Below are 15,403 nucleotides of genomic sequence, written 5' to 3'. Positions count from 1 at the left end.
TCAACATAACATGTAATGGTGGCATAGCTCCTTTAACAGTGAAAGACATAGATGAAAATCCAGAAAACCAGCAGACTTTATATTAAGATATAAGGTTTTCTTATACAATTATTATTGTGTTTATTGCGTTTAGTTTTTTAGTGCTATGGGATTTCTTACACTTATTTTTCTCTTGTATCTCATTTAGAGATCTAGCCCCTCGAGACATCTCTGGAACTTCAGATCCATTTGTGCGAATATTCTGCAACAATCAGACTTTGGAGACTTCAGTGAGTGTGCTGTTCCTCTAGTCAAGTGCAGCAGGGATTCTGAACATCTATGTCCTCTTCCCTTCTGGACTTTTGCATTCTTAGTGCAAGGCCTCATGCACATGGCCGTTGGGCGGCTATGGCCGTATTACGGCCCGCAAACGGCGGGTTGGCAATCCACAGCCGCCGGCTGTGTACACCCTGCATCACGGATGCGGACCCATTCACTTGAATGAGTCAGCAATTCCGGAGATGCGGAACGGAGTCACGTAACGGAACACCGGAAGCACTACTGAGTGCTTCAGTGGTGTTTCTTTCCGTTGTTCCGCACTGCAAATAAATATGACATGTCATATTTTTTTGCAGTGCGGACAGACCACGGACCCATTGAAGTTGAATGGATGTTGCCCGTGCATTGGGGACCGCAGAATGCACAGAACGGCCGCACAACGGCAGTGTGCATGAGGCCTAAAGCTTACACAGTCTCTGAATCTTCCTGCTTCGCATCAGGGTTTTTGTAAATTTTATTTTTTGGAGCTTAAAACAGGGTCGCAATGTTTGCTATACAGCTGAAGTCATGATTCCTAATTGCTGACTCATTTAGGGCTCATTCACACAACCATGGTTTGGTTCCGCATCCGAGCTGCATTTTTTGCGGCATGGGTGCGGACCCATTCACTTCAATGGGGCCGCAAAAGATGCGGACAGCACTCCATGTATAGATCATGTCCTATTCTTGTCCGTTTTGCGGACAAGAATAGGCATTTCTATAATGAGCCGTCCATTCCGTTCCACAAATTGCGGAAGAAATACGGGTGACGTCTGTGTTTTGCGGATCTGCAATTTGCAGACCGCAAAACACAGCACGTTCGTGTGAACAAGCTCTTACTGTCGAATTCCAAACAACTTTTGCATTACTAGTCCTGTTAGGTTAATAGTTTACAATTACATGGGTTACTGCAGTCACTTAAAGGGATGTTCCAGTTTCAGCAAATGAAGGTTAGTCTATGTATAATGAAAGGTTATTTGATTGTCCAATATACTTTCTACATCAATAGCTTATGGTTTTCAATATCTTCACTTGCCGTCATTCATTATGAACTTTCATAGTTTACTGAGGTTTACATACAGTTGCAAGAAAAAGTATGTGAACCCTTTGGATTGATATGGATTTCTGCACAAATTGGTCATAAAATGTGATCTGATCTTCATCTAAGTCACAACAATAGACAATCACAGTCTGCTTAAACTAATAACACACAAAGAATTAAATGCTACCATGTTTTTATTGAACACACCATGTAAACATTCACAGTGCAGGTGGAAAAAGTATGTGAACCCTTGGATTTAATAACTGGTTGAACCTCCTTTGGCACCAATAACTTCAACCAAACGTTTCCTGTAGTTGCAGATCAGACGTGCACAACGGTCAGGAGTAATTCTTGACCATTCCTCTTTACAGAACTGTTTCAGTTCAGCAATATTCTTGGGATGTCTGGTGTGAATCGCTTTCTTGAGGTCATGCCACAGCATCTCAATCGGGTTGAGGTCAGGACTCTGACTGGGCCACTCCAGAAGGCATATTTTCTTCTGTTTAAGTCATTCTCTTGTTGATTTACTTCTATGCTTTGGGTCGTTGTCCTGTTGCAACACCCATCTTCTGTTGAGCTTCAGCTGGTGGACAGATGGCCTTAAGTTCTCCTGCAAAATATCTTGATAAACTTGGGAATTCATTTTTCTATTGATGATAGCAATCTGTCCAGGCCCTGACGCAGCATAGCAGCCCCAAACCATGATGCTTCACAGTTGGGATGAGGTTTGATGTTGGTGTGCTGTGCCTCTTTTTCTCCACACTATAGTGTGTGTGTTTCTTGCAAACTCAACTTTGGTTTCATCTGTCCCATGAAATCTGTTTTTGTTTAGTTTAGTGTTTTACGTATCGTAGATTCGCTAACAGAGATGTTAGCATATTCCAGAGACTTTTGTAAGTCTTTAGCTGACACTCTAGGATTCTTCTTCACCTCATTGAACAGTCTGCGCTGTGCTCTTGCAGTCATCTTTACAGGACGGCCACTCCTAGGGAGATTAGCAGCAGTGGTGAACTTTCTACATTTATAGACAATTTGTCTTACCGTGGACTGATGAACAGCAAGGCTTTTGGAGATACTTTTATAACTCTTTCCAGCTTTATGCAAGTCAACAATTCTTAATCGTAGGTCTTCTGAGAGCTCTTTTGTGCGAGGCATCATTCACATGAGGCAATCCTTCTTGTGAAAAGCTGTGTGAAAGTGTGTTTTTTATAGGGCAGGGCAGCTGTAACCAACATCTCCAATCTTATCTCATTGATTGGACTCCAGTTGGCTGGCACCTCACTCCGATTAGCTCTTGGAGATGTCATTAGTCTAGGGGTTCACATATTTTTTCCACCAGCACTGTGAATGTTTACATGGTGTGTTCAATAAAAACATTTACGGTAATTCTTTGTGTTATTAGTTTAAGCAGACTGTGATTGTCTATTGTTGTGACTTAGATCAGATCACATTTTATGACCAATTTGTGCAGAAATCCATATCATTCCAAAGGGTTCACATACTTTTTCTTGCAACTGTGCCATTAGAAAGTACAACTTGTCCCACAAAAAAACAAGCCCTGATATGGCTTGTGAACAGAAAAATAAAAAAAGGTATGGCTGCAGGAAGGGAGGGAGTAAAAAACAAAACCGCAAAAATGGAAATCGTAGGGTCTTGAAAGGATTAAATTTCATTTTTTTTAAATGCTCTACATGGTGTAAAATAATAAAATAAATCATACTCACATTGACATTCCCCCTTTCTCATTCTGAAACGTCCTGGTGCCCTGTCCAGTCTCTGCTTCCTGGTCATGCAGAAAATGACGACCAGTCACTGTCAGAGGTGGGTCACCACTGGGGTCAGGGAACGGCGGCTTAGCGGTCATTTCCGCTAGACCAATGCATAATGGAAGCACCCATTAGTATTCGCCCCATAAGACGCACTGACATTTTCTCCCCACTTTGGAGGTGGGTGGGAAGCGTGTCTAGTCAGAAAAAAACTGTACATCTTGAGGATGGTTTCAGTAATTGATCCTAGGGCATTATCTAACATTAGAGCAGCTTCTAAAATACCAGTTATTCCAGGCTGTAGGCAAATAAAAGCTTGCAAGAGATTCTGGAGTAGCATTTTGTAATGTGCCTTGTGTCTGTCGATGGACAGCTATATACGAGTGTATTTGTACTTCTTTTCCCTGGCCTGATCCTGTAGACTTGTGCTATACTACCTAATAATTTGTCTTCAGGTGATTAAAAGGACACGTTTTCCCCGCTGGAATGAAGTATTAGAATTCGACCTGCGAGGAATAGAGGAGCTAGATCCTGGAGATCAATTGATCAGTATTGAAGTTTGGGACTGGGATATGGTTGGAAAGAATGACTTCCTTGGCCGTGTGAGTATCTCGCAGCCACCTCTCTGCTACCCTTTCCTGATTTTCTGTTCTTTTCCTACTGTTTCACTTATGTCTACCACGACTTTCTTGCATTTTAAAGCAATGTACTTCTCACTCCTTGCATGTTTGAACAATGTCTTCCATCACTCACCTTGTTAACACCCCTTCAGGTGTGCTTTCCTTTGGAGCCCCTCCACAGAAACCCTGCGGTGACTGGCTGGTTTCGTCTCCTGCCTTTTGGAAACCCTGAGGAGGAGAATGGGTAGAATGATGCTTCTTGTGTGACGTCATGCCGTAATGCTTTTTCGAATAGAAAAGTGGAACAGCTCCTTAAAGCGCACCTGTTACCATGATATAAAGTTACGGTTTTGTCAAGATATTACAGAGATCATCCCAAATTATATAGAATGTATAGTACAAAACCGTCAAATATAGTGATCTAGCTTGGGCCTTGAACTCCATTGTTAGAGATCATCTATGTTCCTGTCAGGATGATTGGCCAGTCTGCTCTCCACTGACAGAAGCTTATCATAAAGAGTCCTGTACATGTCACCCATGCCAACCAGGCTGACCACTTAAAAGCTATGACCCCAAGAGAAAAATTTGTGAAATTTGCCTGTAGCAATCAATCACAGCACAGATTTCATTTTTCAGAAGCTGAATATGAAATGAAAGGTGTGCTGGGATTGGTTGTTATAGGCAACAAAGACAGTACTCTTTTAGACAGTTTCGTAAATCGTCTGCATTGTGTGGCCCAAGCAGTTCATATGAAATAAAATGATTTCTCTAATCTTGGGATACCCCTTTAAAGATTGATAGTCATTTAAAGGCTATTATATTCTATTAATATGCCGACTTGCATAAAAGAGCAACTGACAAATAATGTAAGAAACGGAACCAAATAAAAAACAGCGGTTCTGAAATTCATGGTGATGGGAGCTCTTTATTCATTTTAATATTTTTTAAAAATATTTTTATCTGTGGAAAATGTAGTTATTACACAACACATCAATGTACATCAGAGTATCGGAAAAATCTTATTTTAGGATTATTTATTCAAATATAAAGGGGGTCATTTAACAGAACAGATCAGATAGTCCTTATATAACGTATATCTGGCACAGATTCTGTCGCATGCCATGTTGCAGCAGAATCTGTGACTTCATCTCCGCTCACGCTAGGTTTAAAAAAAAAAAGGGGGCGTGGTGTGAGCGGGGAAGGAACGGGTTGGCAGGCCCCTCTCATTCATCATTTTCTATGCCGGGTTTAGGTGTAGAAAATGGTCAATATGTAAGACAGCAAGGAAGCTATATTACATTTAGAATCGGCAGTGAATACGCCAAAGCTATGGAGAGGCCGGTGCCAGCACAGGGGCTTAAGACCGGCATCTAAAACACCGGTCTTAATAAATGTGCCCCAAATTACATTTAATATGAATCAGAACAGAAACACAGATGAGGCAATTCTAAACTTGATTGTGAGATCACATCACAAAAGCCATTAAAAAGGTCAATTACAAGTGTCTGAATCAAGATGACGATTGCTACATCTGTATCACATACATTAAATAATAACGCATATATATTTCTGTGTAAGCTCACATGTCTCTAAGTTAGCTTCCCAGCCATCAGCCTAACGTGCCCCAGCCCCAAGCACCACTCGCCTCCACTACGTAAGGCCTAGTTCACACATTAGTGATTGTAAGCCAAAACCTTGAGTGAAGCCTGCACAGACATAATGTATAATGAAGAGATTTTCTCCTTTTCTGTGTTTTTGACCTGCACCTAGTTTTGGTTCATAATCACTGACCAAAATAACTGACCAAACACTGACCAAAACACTAAGGCCACTTTCACACATTGTATGGCCTAAAAACACAGAGCAGTAGGAAATCTCTCCATTAGGCCTCATGCACACAAACGTATTTTCTTTCAGTGTCCGGCCAACTTCTTTTGCGGACCTTATACCGAACCATTCATTTCAATGGATCCGCAAATAAATGGAAGTTACGCCGTGTGTATTCCGTAGAATGTCCTATTATTGTCCGCATTGCGGACAAGGATAGTACTGTTCTATTAGGGGCCAGCTGTTCCGTTCCGCAAAATACGGAATGCACACGGATGTCATACATTCTTTTTTGCGGATCCGTTTTTTGCAGACTGCAAAATACTTAAGGCCGTGTGCATGAGACCTTATAACGTATGTCTGTGGAGGCTCCATACCAGGTTTTGGCTCACAATTACTAATGGAACTCACTGACCAAAAACTGACATGTGAAAGGAGCCTAAGGGTAAATGCGCACGGTATTACTTACCATCAGTCGACTTTCAATTTTTCACAGCATAATACAGTACCAGCTAAGTAGATTAGATTTTTAAAATATCATATACACAGTGTGGAAATTGACCTGCGGTGCAGATTTTGAAATCTACAACATATGTTGTTTGTATGGATCTTCAGTGCAGTTTGCAATGCAACGGGTGAGATCTGGGGCAAATCTGCCTCAAAATCTGCAAGTAACGCAAGCAGAATTGGGTGCGGAAACGCAGCAAAAAACACATGGAAAATTTGCATAAACCACACTGCTTTGCACAGGGTGAAATCTGCGGTGGAGATCCACAGCTAAAATGCACATACTACAATTGACCACACCGCAGGTCAATTTATGTGTGGAAGAGATTTCTTAAGCTCTCATCCACTTTGCTGGTACTCTACAATGCTGTGGAGTTGCCACACGAAAATCCTTGGCACATACCCCAAGGCTGGGTTCACACGCTACTGTTGTGTTGCTTTGTAAAAATGCATAAAAAACACATTCATTTTTACCGTGAAAGTGTTTTTCTAATATGTTAAATCAACGTGTTTCACCTGTAATAACCTCATATGCAATAACCACATTGATTTATCTTGTTTCAACAGTAAAAAATGTAGTCATGGAAAAAATGCTTTATTTTTTTTTATGTGTTCTTTAAAAGCAACAAAACAGCAATATGTAAACCCGCCCTTATGTGTGAACTAGGACAAAACAGAGTCCGCTGATAACAGAATATATTCCTAGTATTATTTTTATAATTGCTGCTGGTGCCAGGTACATAACCTCCACCCCCCACATTCAGCACTCAGGACAAATGCCCTGCAAACCTACAAGTCATGGCCACAAGTGTTGGCACCTCTGAAATTTTTCAACAAAATGAAGTATTTCTCCAAGAAAATTATTGCAATTACACATGTTTTGTTATACACATGTTTATTTCTCTTTGTGTGTATTGGAAAAACACAAAAAACTGAGGAGAAAAAAAAAGGTAAAAAATGCTAAATTTCACGCAAACTGCTCCAGGTCTCTCATATTTGAAGGATGCCTTCTCCCAACAGCAATTTTAAGATCTCTCCACAGATGTTCAAAGAGATTTAGATCCAGACTCATTGCTGTCCATTTCAGAACCCTCCGGTGCTTTGTTCCCATCCATTTCTGGGTGCTTGTTGAAGTATGTTTGGGGTCATTGTCCTGCTGGAAGACCCATGACCTAGGACGCAAACACAGCTTTCCAACATTGGGCCCTACATTGAGACCCAAAATCCTTTGGTAATCTTCAGATTTCATGATGCCTTGCACACAGTCAAGGCTCCCAGTGTCAGAGGCAGCAAAACAACCCCAAGAAATCTTTGAACCTCCACCATATTTGACTGTAGGTACTGTGTTCTTTTCTGGCCTGATTCCATTTTCAGTAAATAGTAGAATTATGGGCTTTACAAAAAAGCTCTATTTTGGTCTCATCACGTTTTTGGCTTACTCACGTAGATTTTGACAAACTGCTGTCTAGCTTTTTTATGTCTCAGTGTCAGCAATGGAGTCCTCCTGGATCTCCTGCCATGGCATTTCATTCCATTCAAATGTCGATAGTTCACGCTGACACTGACGCACCCTGAGCCCTGAATTCTTTGGAACTTGATTGGGGTTGCTTATCCACCATCCGGACTATCCTGCGTTGCAACCTTTCATCAATTTTTCTCTTCCTTCCACGTCCAGGGAGATAAGCTACAGTGCCATCGGTTGTAAACTTTATGATTTATGTTGGGCACCATGGACAAAGGAACATCAAGATCTCTGGAGATAGACTTGTAACCTTGAGATTGTAAATATTTTTCCCAAATTTCTCCTCAGTTCTCTTCTCCTCTTTCTGTTCTCCATGCTTAATGTGGCACACACAGACACACAATACAAAGATCGAGTAAACTTCTCCCCTTTTTTCTGGTTTTGGATGTGACTTTTATATTGCCACAGGTGAGTTTGAACGACCATCACGTGCTTGAAACAGTTGTTTACCCACATTTTTGAAAAGGTGCCAACAATTGTGTCTGGCCCATTTTTGGAGCTTTGTGTAAAATTATGTCCAACTTGCCTTTTTTATCAGTTTTTTTTGTGTTGTTCCAATACACACAAAGGAAATAATAATGTGTATAACAAAACATGCGTGATTGTAATAATTTTCTGGGAGAAATACTTCATTTTCTGGAAAAATGTAAGGGATGCCAACTCTTGCGGCCATGACTGCTGCCAAAAAATAATACATTTCATAATGCTATAAACATATTTTACAGTATATACAATATGCACATAAACAGGCACACAGCTTTTTAGTGGCATCGTTAGCAACATGGCTTTGTGTAAATGTGCATGTATGTCTCTGCTCATTCAATTTGGGCTGGTATCACATTGTTGTTCTGCCTTTCAGAGGTAAGCTTGGATCCTTGCGTGTCAAAGTTAACCTGTCTGAGGAGCGAATCCTACCTTCTGTTCATTATCAGAACCTCATCCAGCTCCTTGTGGAGTCGGTTCAATCCCCTGACCAGGTGGGATGCTTACCGCTGTTCAATAATTCATAGCGGATTTGTATCTTCCGTGGGTTCACAGAGGACGTGTCAATGTGTTTTTATTATTAATTTAACACAGGGAGACTCTAGTATTCTGGATCTTCTGGAGGAGATGTGCTCAGCGGAGAGCCGACAAGAAGTGGCTGTGAAGCTGGTGAAAATTTTTCTAGGCCAGGGGCTGGCAGTAACCTTCCTTGATAAACTGAATATGCGAGAGGTGAATCGAACTGGTGAGGTCACCTTAGTCAGATCTCCCCCTTATGTTATCACACTCTCCAGTCATCCCATATATCATCTTTCTCTAGCTCTAATACATGCATCCACCCTGACGAGCATGCAGTCAGATGGGTTTCTGGGACATTAAGACCTTGAGAAACATTTGAAATACTTCATACTGTCCTACGAGAGATAAAAAAAAAAAAAAAATAAGGATGCCAAGCTTATTTTATGCCAAGCATTGTTTAAACACTCCTCATGTCCTTTATAGGTGACCCAAATACTCTTTTCCGTTCAAACTCGCTTGCTTCCAAATCAATGGAGCAGTATATGAAGGTAATGTGGAACCTCACTTATTCTCCTCTAAATCTTTCATCTTCTCAAGCTGCCTTTCTTTCTGTCTTTTTGCCGTTGTTGGCTTCTTGCTATTGTAAGACTATGGCTATTTCTGATGGATGTAATTTAGGGACAGCTGTAGTTTTACAGCCCATATTGCGGCTGCAGCACTGAACCCCACATGGTTTTGCTGAGCTGATGCTAATTACCAGGGATGCTCAACCTGCGGCCCTCCAGCTGTTGTAGAACTACAACTCCCACCATGCCCTGCTGTAGGCTGATAGCTGTAGACTATCTGGGCATGCTGGGAGTTGTAGTTTTGCAACAGCTGGAGGGCCACAAGTTGAGCATCCCTGTTAAAAACCATAAGGTGACCTAGAGATGGTTGAGTAGAACCTAATGGGTTCAGGTGTTGTAGCTGTAATACAAACCTATAGATGGTCATATATCAGGTGTCTGAAATCATCATATTATTGACCTGTTTGCATCTTGCGTGTCAACAGGATGACATTTTTTTCACAAAACATATTTTAGCATAGCATTTCCATTACAGTGCTGCCCCAAATACTGTAATGGGTTATCAAATTATTACAGTTTAGGGTGGGTTCACATTACATTTTTGCTATCCGTTTAATGGATATGTTGTAAAAAGAGTCCAGTAAAAAAAAGTATACGTTAACATATACATTTTTTTTTTTTACAATGGAACATTATGGTGAACGAATGCTACTGTATGGCATCAGTCTGAGGCATCCGTTAAAGTATACGTTTTTTGTATACGTTAAACGGATGGCAAAAACGTGTGTGAACCCAGCCTTAGTCATAGTCATACTTAGTCATGCTCCCTTGCAGTAGGTATGTCCACAGTACGTATGGCCCTTTAATGCACCTATAGTTCTGCCACTGTAGTTTTAACAAAATGAAAAAGCACTGCTCACCTAGCCCCATTCCCCTGATGAACAGATTCTCTGCTTGCATTGTATTCAACAGTATCTGCATCCTCAGGACACAGATACAGTTGAAACAGGGACATGCTTCATCCTTTCAACCAACCATCCCTCAAGATCCAGGACAGTTTGTGGGCATTAGTTATGCAACCTGCCAATTAAAACGTCCCTGCCCTAGGTGTGTGGTTAATTGAGTGTTGTGACCGATGGAGCTGGTCTTCACTGCTCTAAACTGATATTTGCACTGTGAACCTATCATTTATTATTAAAAACCATCAAAGCTTTCAGAATGATGTTAGTTGTTATTTCTATGGCCACTTTAAATCTTCTTGGCTAGTACTGAAAGTGGCCATGCAGATTTAGTAAGGACGGCTGAACCCACCGATTCCAGCAGGACCTGAATACCATCTAGTGTGAAACCAAGGGTGAGATATGTTGAATTTCAACATGCCCAATCCTTTGTTCTGAAGGGAGCTCAGCCGATACTTGAGGTGTCTGGCTGTGGCTTATTCCACTCTGGCCCTTGAAAATACATGATGCAAACTTGGCTGCAGCAGTTGTGCATGTTTTTGGTGAGGTCAAAAGAAATAGTTGTTGGTGATCTCAGTCTATGCTCATTATAGTCCTCAATGCTTCCATATTAGCTTTTAATTTATTATGCAGTTTCATTAGTCGGCGGCCGAAAGCCATTGACGCCATTGGGTAGATTTATCTACAAAGGGTAGTTTTAACGTCTAATAATTATGTATGTGGTATTTATATGCAGAAAGCAGGATATTAGTAGGAGAATGAGACCCACAGTGTATCTTTCTTCCGTCAGATAGTGGGAATGCCATTCCTTCATGAAGTACTACGGCCTATTATTTGTAGAATCTTTGAGGAAAAGAAGTACGTTGAGCTTGACCCCTGCAAGATTGATCACAACCGCAGTAGGTAAGAGGCTTTACTATTTTATTGTTTTCATTATAATTTTTTTTTTTCTGCCAATCAAAACCAGATAGCGACACGTATTTATCCTTTTTTTCTAATCTTTTTTTAGTTTCGGATTGTAAATTTTTTTAAATTCTATTTCCTGAACATGGTTATGGAGGCCTGAGCTGTTGTTTTGAATTTAGGATATACTTTACAGCAGCCACCATAGTCTATAGACACAATGAACAGCATCTGATTTTCCATGGAAGATTTTTCTAGGTATGCTCTGTGATGTGTGCAGAGGTCAGGAGGGAGTAGATAAGCTGTGATATCACCTATTGTTAATAGTGGAACCTGTGTTATCTATATGTAGGTGATATCTGTCATTCTAATCCTGACTGTAATGAAAAGATGACTGCAGAAAAGTGATCTGAACAGTTCAAGAAGTGGCACCTATAATTAGTCCTAGTGACAAATGAAAGGGAACCTGTCACTGGGATTTTGCAATACGTTTAAATTTAAATAATAGGTCATTTTCTGATGACACATTCCCTTTAGGAAATGTATATATGACATTCATATGTGTTTTCAAGTGGACAGCAATGATAGTAGAACAATTTGATAAATTTGTCTTAGCCATCAAAAATGGGTGTAGGAATAATTAAGAAGCCTATGGATTGTGATTTAGTGGCACGTGCAGTGACCCGCATGGGGGAGTGCTGTGAAGATGGTGGGGGTGGTAGTGGTTCACAGTGGCTGTCCTGAGGCTGTGCAGCAGTGAATGGAGGATGCACCCTTTCCTCCCACAGGGCACTCCCTGACTCTCTGGGGCTCCTGCCTTGAGGGAACTGGGGTTGATGGTAAATGTTTGGCAGGAGGTCAGGTAGAGTAAGGGCCGGCAAATAGTGGAAACAGCGACCAGGCCCAGTGTAGTTGCAATAAATAAAGTCTCTCTTTACTGAACAGATAATGGGAATAGTAGTTCATACAACAGCAAATGGCATGGTTCTAAGATATAGATCATAGAGGAGAATTCTCCCAATAGTTGTGTATAGGCAGTGTGTGAATAATGACTAATGTAACTTTGCGTCTGAGTTTTTGCTATGACCTTTTCAGTTCAGTTATTATTCATTTGCCTGTAGTTTTAAAGTGAGCCTGCCTCTGGGTCTATTATGATAATCTATTAGCTTTACTACACAGTGCATGGTGTCCCATATTCTCCCAGATGCCATGCTACTTACTAATTGATTGCCCAGCTTGCACCTGTATTTCCTGGTCAACTTGCTCCCATGTTGGACTTCCTTATTACTTTTTTTCTGGGTAGTTTAAAGTAATGGAACCGATTACAGATCTGGTTACACTACTGCTTCTTACTGTAGGCACGATGTGTGCCTCTCTGAGGCACTGTATTCTGCCCCTACTTGAAGTATTTCTAGGTGAGAATACTTCGGTAAGGCCCCTTTCACACGGGCGAGATTTCCGTGCGGGTGCGATGCGTGAGTTGAACGCATTGCACCCGCACTGAATCCTGACCCATTCATTTCTATGGGGCTGTTCACATGAGCGGTGATTTTCACGCAACACTTATGCGTTGCGTGAAAATCGCAGCATGTTCTATATTCTGCGTTTTTCACGTAACGCAGGTCCCATAGAAATGAATGGGGTTGCGTGAAAATCGCAAGCATCCGCAAGCAAGTGCGGATGCGGTGCGATTTTCACGCATGGGTTCTAGGTGACAGTCTATTCACTGTATTATTTTCCCTTATAACATGGTTATAAGGGAAAATAATAGCATTCTGACTACAGAATGCTTAGTATAATAGTGCTGGGAGGGTTAAAAAAAAAAAAAAAGTTAACTCACCTTATCCCCATGATCGCCTAGTTCCCGGTCGGTCTCTTCTTTAGCTGTGACTAAAGGACCTGTGGTGATGTCAGATCACATGCTCCATCACCATGGTGATGGACCATGTGATTGGAGCATGTGATCTGACATCACCAAAGGTCATTCAGCCCAAGCCCACAGCTAAAGAAGAGACCGACCGGGAACTACACGATCATGGGGATAAGGTGAGTTAACGTTTTTTTTTTTTTTTTAACCCTTCCAGCGCTATTATACTAAGCATTCTGTATTCAGAATGCTATTATTTTCCCTTATAACCATGTTATAAGGGAAAATAATAGAATCTTCAGAACATCAATCCCAAGCCCGAACTTCTGTGAAGAAGTTCGGGTTTGGGTACCAAACATGCGCGATTTTTCTCACGCGAGTGCAAAACGCATTACAATGTTTTGCACTCGCGCGGAAAAATCGCGGGTGTTTCCGCAACGCACCCGCACATTTTTCCGCAACGCCCGTGTGAAACCAGCCTAATACATGCAAAAATTCTGAGGGGAATTTAGCAAACCCTGCACTCCAGAATAGAGTCATACAATCAAGCTTTTGCAACATTTTTGGCTTATTTGTGCAAAAGTTAGGATTTTTTTTGCGTTTGAATTAGTCCCCCTGAATATAGAGAGAACTGTGCAGCCGAACAGATACAGTCCTCTCTGTCCCCTCTCTATAGTGCAGGAAAGAAACACAGTTACAGCCAGGGTATCTCTGGAGCCCGGAGAGGTGAGTAACCACTGTACTACAGCTACACAGCATTAACCTTTCCGCTACCCACCACCAGGGGTCAGGATATTTATTGTGTACCATCTAATTTATAATAAAAATTTGTTGCCACTTCTTTGCAGACGTATCTCCTTCAAGGGCTCAGTTTCTGAGCAGCAAATACGAGAAAGCAGTGTTGAATCTCTGAGAGGTTACCTGAGTGACATTATTGATGCCATCCTGGGCTCAGGTGAACAGTGCCCACCAGGTATGCGTCTTTGCTTCAAGCAGCTGCATAAGCGGGTCGAGGAACGCTTTCCAGGACCGGCCAACCAGGTGAGAATGACAATATTATTATAAATAGCATTACATAAATACACAGATAGCCAGGTTGGATTAAGGGAGTTGTCCTATGATCAGAGCCGGTTTTAGACAAAGTGTGGCCCTGGGCAAAATTGAAAGTGGGGCCCCAAATCCTGAAATATTGGACCAGAAGTCTGACAGCACTTTGTAAGCACAGACAGAGGTTATCTCTCTTTAGCCTTTCCACTGTAAGCTGCTGATCCTGCAGCCTCTTTGGGTATGTTCACACAGAGTATTTTCAGTGCTTAAAAAAACCTAATGCAGAATCTGCATCAGGTTTTTTTGGATGTGTTTTTTTTCTGATGCATTTTATAACACACTTTTTGATGCAGTTTTGCTGTGGATTTTCATTAATGCCCATTTTCAAAGGGAAATCTGGACTTGGAACTCGCATGAAGAATGGCCAGGGCACTTAATTTTTTTCATGGTATAGTTTATAAGCAAAAAAAAAAGGGGGGGGATGTCCCATCCAGGCCCCTGAAGTGAAGGGAGAGCACAATGTGCATGCATGGTCATCCTCAATTATGCTAATAGGGTTCTGATAATAGATGATCACTGGCAATTCCATAGCAGTGAATGGAGATAATGCTGCGAATGCACACTGTTATGGGGGATCTGTGGACCACACACTGTTATGGGGGATCTGTGGATGACACACTGTTATGGGGGATCTCTGGATGACACACTGTTATGGGGGATCTCTGGATGACACACTGTTATGGGGGATCTCTGGATGACACACTGTTATGGGGGATCTGTGGATGACACACTGTTATGGGGGATCTGTGGATGACACACTGTTATGGGGGATCTGTGGATGACACACTGTTATGGGGGATCTGTGGATGACACACTGTTATGGGGGATCTGTGATGACACACCGTTATGGGGGATCTGTGGATGACACACTGTTATGGGGGATCTGTGGATGACACACTGTTATGGGGGATCTGTGGATGACACACTGTTATGGTGGATCTGTGGATGACACACTGTTATGGTGGATCTGTGGATGACACACTGTTATGGTGGATCTGTGGATGACACACTGTTATGGGGGATCTGTGGATGACACACTGTTATGGGGGATCTGTGGATGACACACTGTTATGGGGGATCTGTGGAGGACGCACTGTTATGGGGGATCTGTGGAGGACGCACTGTTATGGGGATCTGTGAAGGACGCACTGTTATGGGGGAACTGTGGATGACACTGTTATGGGGAACTGTGGATGACACTGTTATGGGGAACTGTGGATGACACTGTTATGGGGAACTGTGGATGACACTGTTATGGGGAACTGTGGATGACACTGTTATGGGGAACTGTGGATGACACTGTTATGGGGAACTGTGGATGACACTGTTATGGGGAACTGTGGATGACACTGTTATGGGGAACTGTGGATGGCACTGTTATGGGGAACTGTGGATGGCACTGTTATGGGGAACTGTGG

General features: G+C 41.9%; 1 protein-coding gene across 2 annotated transcripts in view; it reads left to right on the top strand.

The window, feature by feature from the left end:
• RASAL1 (RAS protein activator like 1) overlaps nucleotides 1–15,403 on the top strand; it is a 73,055-nt gene that overhangs the window by 42,600 nt on the left and 15,052 nt on the right. For both annotated transcript variants that reach the window (XM_044275294.1, XM_044275295.1), the window contains 8 exons: nucleotides 188–269; nucleotides 3,561–3,707; nucleotides 3,878–3,969; nucleotides 8,441–8,558; nucleotides 8,659–8,809; nucleotides 9,067–9,131; nucleotides 10,899–11,011; nucleotides 13,727–13,919. In XM_044275294.1, coding sequence (XP_044131229.1) covers nucleotides 188–269; nucleotides 3,561–3,707; nucleotides 3,878–3,969; nucleotides 8,441–8,558; nucleotides 8,659–8,809; nucleotides 9,067–9,131; nucleotides 10,899–11,011; nucleotides 13,727–13,919 — 961 coding nt within the window. The remainder of the gene's footprint in view (nucleotides 1–187; nucleotides 270–3,560; nucleotides 3,708–3,877; nucleotides 3,970–8,440; nucleotides 8,559–8,658; nucleotides 8,810–9,066; nucleotides 9,132–10,898; nucleotides 11,012–13,726; nucleotides 13,920–15,403) is intronic.

This window comes from Bufo gargarizans, chromosome 1, assembly GCF_014858855.1.
Source record: "Bufo gargarizans isolate SCDJY-AF-19 chromosome 1, ASM1485885v1, whole genome shotgun sequence".
Lineage (NCBI taxonomy): Eukaryota > Metazoa > Chordata > Amphibia > Anura > Bufonidae > Bufo > Bufo gargarizans.
Note: the sequence above shows the minus strand (reverse complement) of the source record. Positions and strands in the feature narration are given on the sequence as shown.